This window comes from Penaeus japonicus, unplaced genomic scaffold (genome assembly GCF_977035675.1).
Source record: "Penaeus japonicus unplaced genomic scaffold, GWHDUDI00000001_assembly GWHDUDI00000002, whole genome shotgun sequence".
NCBI classification, from domain to species: Eukaryota; Metazoa; Arthropoda; class Malacostraca; order Decapoda; family Penaeidae; genus Penaeus; species Penaeus japonicus.
In genome coordinates this window covers 30,456,554-30,461,553 of record NW_028234404.1, presented here as the reverse complement: position 1 = coordinate 30,461,553, position 5,000 = coordinate 30,456,554, and the positions used below count along the sequence as shown (strand labels likewise).

The 5,000-nt window shown below is 41.6% G+C and overlaps 2 protein-coding genes across 5 annotated transcripts in view; one reads left to right on the top strand and one right to left on the bottom strand.

Annotated features, from left to right (window-relative positions):
- Nucleotides 1-755, bottom strand: part of Nxt1 (NTF2-related export protein 1) — a 5,768-nt gene extending 5,013 nt beyond the window's left edge. Inside the window, exon 1 of one of the 3 annotated variants that reach the window (XM_043028740.2) lies at nucleotides 427-755. In XM_043028740.2, the coding sequence (XP_042884674.1) occupies nucleotides 427-441 (15 nt within the window). In that variant the 5' untranslated portion in view covers nucleotides 442-755. Of the gene's footprint in view, nucleotides 1-165; nucleotides 227-316; nucleotides 360-426 lie in introns of those variants that run through there. The other 2 variants (XM_086549451.1, XM_043028747.2) reach the window with 2 other exon arrangements.
- Nucleotides 756-1,304: 549 nt separating this feature from the next.
- The window catches only part of rno (PHD finger protein rhinoceros), a 38,565-nt gene continuing 34,869 nt past the window's right edge, over nucleotides 1,305-5,000 (top strand). Inside the window, exon 1 of one of the 2 annotated variants that reach the window (XM_043028724.2) lies at nucleotides 1,305-1,473. The gene's annotated coding sequence lies outside the window, so the exon portion shown is untranslated. Of the gene's footprint in view, nucleotides 1,474-1,941; nucleotides 2,080-5,000 lie in introns of those variants that run through there. The other variant, XM_043028730.2, reaches the window with a different exon arrangement.

The window sequence follows — 5,000 nt, the reverse complement described above, 5'->3', positions numbered from 1 at the left end:
ACATCTCTTACTATTACTGACATCCAATTATAACATTTGAAAGAGAAGAATATAACACAAGTCTATGTAATTATAACTAATATATTAATCAGAATCTACTGCTGAATAGATGTCTTTCCCATCCGTAATGTATGAAGACTAATATCAATATAAAATCATATATACACATTAACGTGTTGTCAATGTCATAGGTGTCACTGTCATTCAATTATTTCCTGTTGCCGCTTGCATCGCCCATTCAAAACTGACGAAATTCAGCGAGACAAGGCTGCTCTTCGGCTTCGAAAAGGATGCCATGCAGTTCAAAAGGACCTACAATATGGCTCGGTCCTTAGAATACACCTTAACGGATGCAATTCCACCCAACCCGGCCCCGTGGGATCCCAATTGCCTCCGCAAACCTAAGAGAGAGAAGAGCGGACTCACGTTGTGTGCCGCCATTTCGTGGGTTTGCTCGAAGTGTTCCCCGAAGGCGAGAGAGAGAAACTTCGCTCAACAATCGCCGTTTCAGATTGTTTCACGCGGAGAGCCTTTCGTTGTGCCACACTGCCACTTTAAAGCGTAAATCGCAACCTTTACCAGGCGGGACTTGGATATTTCACGTTCTTTTTTTTAGTTTGGTTAGTTCTAGTCTCGCGTATAAAAAAGGGGATTAAAAGCGAAATGAAAAAAAGGTTGCATGTAACGCGTCTCGAGGATGGCAATCAGCTGGCGAGATGTGACAGTTCGGAACAAGTAACGCATTCCGTAGTAATGGTTGCACCGCCTCCCGTCACACGGTATATATGCATGTAGATCCTCCTAGGACCGAATCTGCGAATCCTTATCGATTAATAAGTTGATGAGGAATCGATTCTTCGTTCTCTTACTTATGCTAATCAATTAAGGATCCGGACATTCGGACCTTTAAACGTAATTGTTATTTTTTGTTGCGATGTACGAAGGGCTTCTTTGCGTCTATGTGCTCTCTCCGTCGTGGGGGAAGAAACTTTAATCATATATACAATTATCGAAGGTTAAGGAAATGTTAATGACTTCACTGTCGATGCCATTCCAATTTCTGAATTGTGTAGGACTTGTTCCAGCAACAATTATCATTCCGACGCAACGCTAAAAATAATCACATCACTGAATTACAGGCAAGAAAATCCCAAAGTTTAAATAAGCGAGCCTCCGAGACACGTTCGCGCAGAAAATGGCAATTCCCTACACATATTTCTGAACATTTAAATGTACCCGAATGAGCAGAGGTCGTGTGTAATCTCGCCGCCTCTCGCGGGATCTCGCCGCTTCTCGGCCGCGTCACGTGACCAGAGAGACGTTTATTTTTTCCCACCACAATGGCGCCAAGCCCTATATGTACATTTAGGTGTAATTTTAGTCTCTTCCGCGGCGGTTTTAGCGTTGTTCACCGATGTTTTAGGATGTAAAGATATGCTGTGTGTGCTGTCCCATATGAAAGGTGTTCGTAAGGTAAGTGGCTTCGCTGTAATTTTAGGGTTAATATGAGTGTCTTGGTAAATAATTGGTTGTCAGACAGAAACAACCCGTCTCTCGGTCAATATTTTGACAATTCTCGCCCTCTGGGAAGTGAAACTATCGTTACGGAGGAAATTTAAGTGATGCTCGAAGAAAACAAACAGTGACATAGTGGTAATGAACTGAAATAAAGGCAAATAGGACAAGAAATAAGCTTGGAGTTAAAAAGTGGAAATTGCGCAGTGCTGCCATCTACCAAGTCACAGCGGCCAATATCAGAGTGCTTTTTTATTTTTCAGCAATATAGCGCACAGTGACGGTGTTTTTCGACTGCGAAAGTGAAGAGGACATCGTAACACGTCCGAAGAGCCTAGTTAAGAGTGCAAGCGAGTGTTAGATAAGACCCATCTTGGGCCAGCTTCGCCACTCCGGGACTGTTTATGTTTGGCAGCGGGCCATTGATTTTCATATCTGAAAGTAATTTTCGAAAGATGTCTGGGTGTTTGAGCCCCAGAGTGACCCGGCGCGGCGAGGAGAGCAGCGCCAGAGACTGTGACAGATGATCCTTCGTCCGATGGTGTGTGGAGACGCGAAATAAGAGTGAGTGGAGAGTGGGATGGGCTTGGGAGAGCACCTGCAGCTTGACACTCTGGAGTCTTTGAGCCACAGGAACTCCTCCTGCCTTGGCCTCTCCTCTGAGGGACACTACACTATCACAATATCAGTGCATAACATCACCTCTATGTAGGCCTACTCCTGAGGTTAGGAGCAGGGAAATGCCATGGGCAGTGGTAGGGATTAGGGGAATTATTGTTGTTTGTGTGTGTGTTTGCCTCTTGGCTGGGGGTGAAGGGGTGTGTTTACATCTTTGCTCAAGACAGTTGAGGGGTGAACAACCCTCACAAGAGTGTGCTTGGAATAGCTGTATATCATTGGGGAGGGTTGTTTTATCCTATAGATTAAGGAACAATATTAGCAAAGCAGAAACTGTAACCTCCCTTTAAGATTTCCCGTTTCAAGTGTTTTTTTTTACCATGTAGATGGTAGGTAGATTATAAACATTGAGTCAATTGGGCCAGAATAACTCAACTTATCATTATTGCAGAGTGTTTATTGCAAATGTCACTTGAGGTCATATATTCATCATTGATATTGTGATTTTTAAATGTAGTTGGCGCTGTCAGATTCTTCTTGAAGAATTCAGATTTATTTTCATTTCCTTGCAATTTCTTGTATCAGTATATTCTTGTAGTTCATATTAAAATCATAATTTTATTAATGGTTATCTCCGGAATATAATGCAAAAGATGCAAAGTTCATATTGCAATAACAAGGATTGATTAGGCTTTTGAGAAAGAAATTATGGCTAGAACCATCCTTGTAAATTAATCTTTTGCAATCAGGAAGTTGAAATGTCGTATGGCTTATTATGATTTAAAATGAAATACTTCAGATTCATTATAATTTTTTTTTTCAAAGTTTTAAGTGTATGGTAGTCCTTTCTACATGGAAGTGCAAATTATCAAAATGATAATGAAGGTAAAATATATTCACATAAATCAAATAAATCTATCTTGAGTGAAGCAAGATTTTTTGAATGTGTTGGAAGAAGTTGAATGAAATGTCAATAGAAAGCAAATAATGGTAAGGCTAGCCCGTTTAATTTTTTATTTATTCATTATCGTCATAGCTGAAGTCATCGTGTGATATGCAATAAAGAGGTGTGAAAGTTATTTTTGAATAATACAAGAGGTTTTAGTTATTATGAAAATAACAAAAGGAGAATAAGTAAGCATATAAACAATAGAATGATTTCAAGTACATTATTTTCAGGATCCTAATATATTCCTGTTAAGTCCTGAATGGGAAGGTTAAACACTTCATCTGATTAGAAGATTAGATGAATGATAGAATGGAAGTTGGATATTTATACATTTTATATGGAGAGCCTCATTTGTTTCAGTAAAATTTTATTCACACACACACAAAACAAACAAACAAACATGCATGTGTCTCTTGACACCCACTCATGTACACACTCCCATGCATGCCTACAGGTAGAAGAACATAAAGACACTGACATGCATAGACAGACACTGACATGCATAGACAAACACTGACACCCATAGACAGACGCTGACACGCATAGACACTGACATGCACGGACAGATATTGGCACGCATAGACAGACACTGACACCCATAGACAGACGCTGACACGCATAGACAGACGCTGACACGCATAGACAGACACTGGCGGGCATAGACAGACACTGACACGCATAGACAGACGCTGACACGCATAGACAGACGCTGACGTGCATAGACAGATGCTGATACGCATAGACAGACACTGACACACATACACAGACACTGACGTGCATAGACAGACACTGACGTGCATAGACAGACACTGACGTGCATAGATGGATGCTGACGTGCATAGACAGACGCTGATGTGCATAGACAGACGCTGATGTGCATAGATGGACACTGACAAGCATAGACTGACACTGACACCCATAGACAGACACTGACACCCATAGACTGACACTGACATGCATAGACAGACATTGACACTCATAGACAGACACTGATACGCCTAGACTGACACTGACACCCATAGACAAACACTGACACCGTAGACAGACACTGACACCCATAGACTGACACTGACACCATAGACTGACACTGACATGCATAGACTGACACTGACACCCACAGATGCTGACACACTCATGTGCAGAAAGACAGACACACATAGGATTGAACACATCTGTATGTGTACACACACATGAGAGAGTGCATGCGCACGTGCGTGTGCACACACATGCACAGACACATATGCATGCACATATGCAAGCACACACACACACGTACACATACATATACACATACATTTACAAATACACATACAAATACACATACACATACACATACACATACACATACACATAACTACATAAGTAGAAGACATAGACAAACACAGATACATGCAGACACATAAATATACACAGGTGCATAAATACACATAGACACATAGGTGCAAACAGACTCATAGTTGCACACAGAAAAGTACACAGACTCATAGATACTTACAGAATCAATGATGCTTACAGCTATAAATGCTTACAGCCACAAATGTTTACAGCCACAAATGCTTACAGCCACATAGAAGCACACACACACACATAGAAGCACACACACACACATAGAAGCACACACACACACATAGAAGCACACACACACACATAGAAGCACACACACACACACATAGAAGCACACACACACACATAGAAGCACACACACACACATAGAAGCACACACACACACATAGAAGCACACACACACATAGAGGCACACACACACATAGAGGCACACACACACATAGAGGCACACACACATAGAGGCACACACACACAGAGGCACACACACACACACACACACACACACACACACACACACACACACACACACACACACACACACACACACACACACACACACACACACACACACATA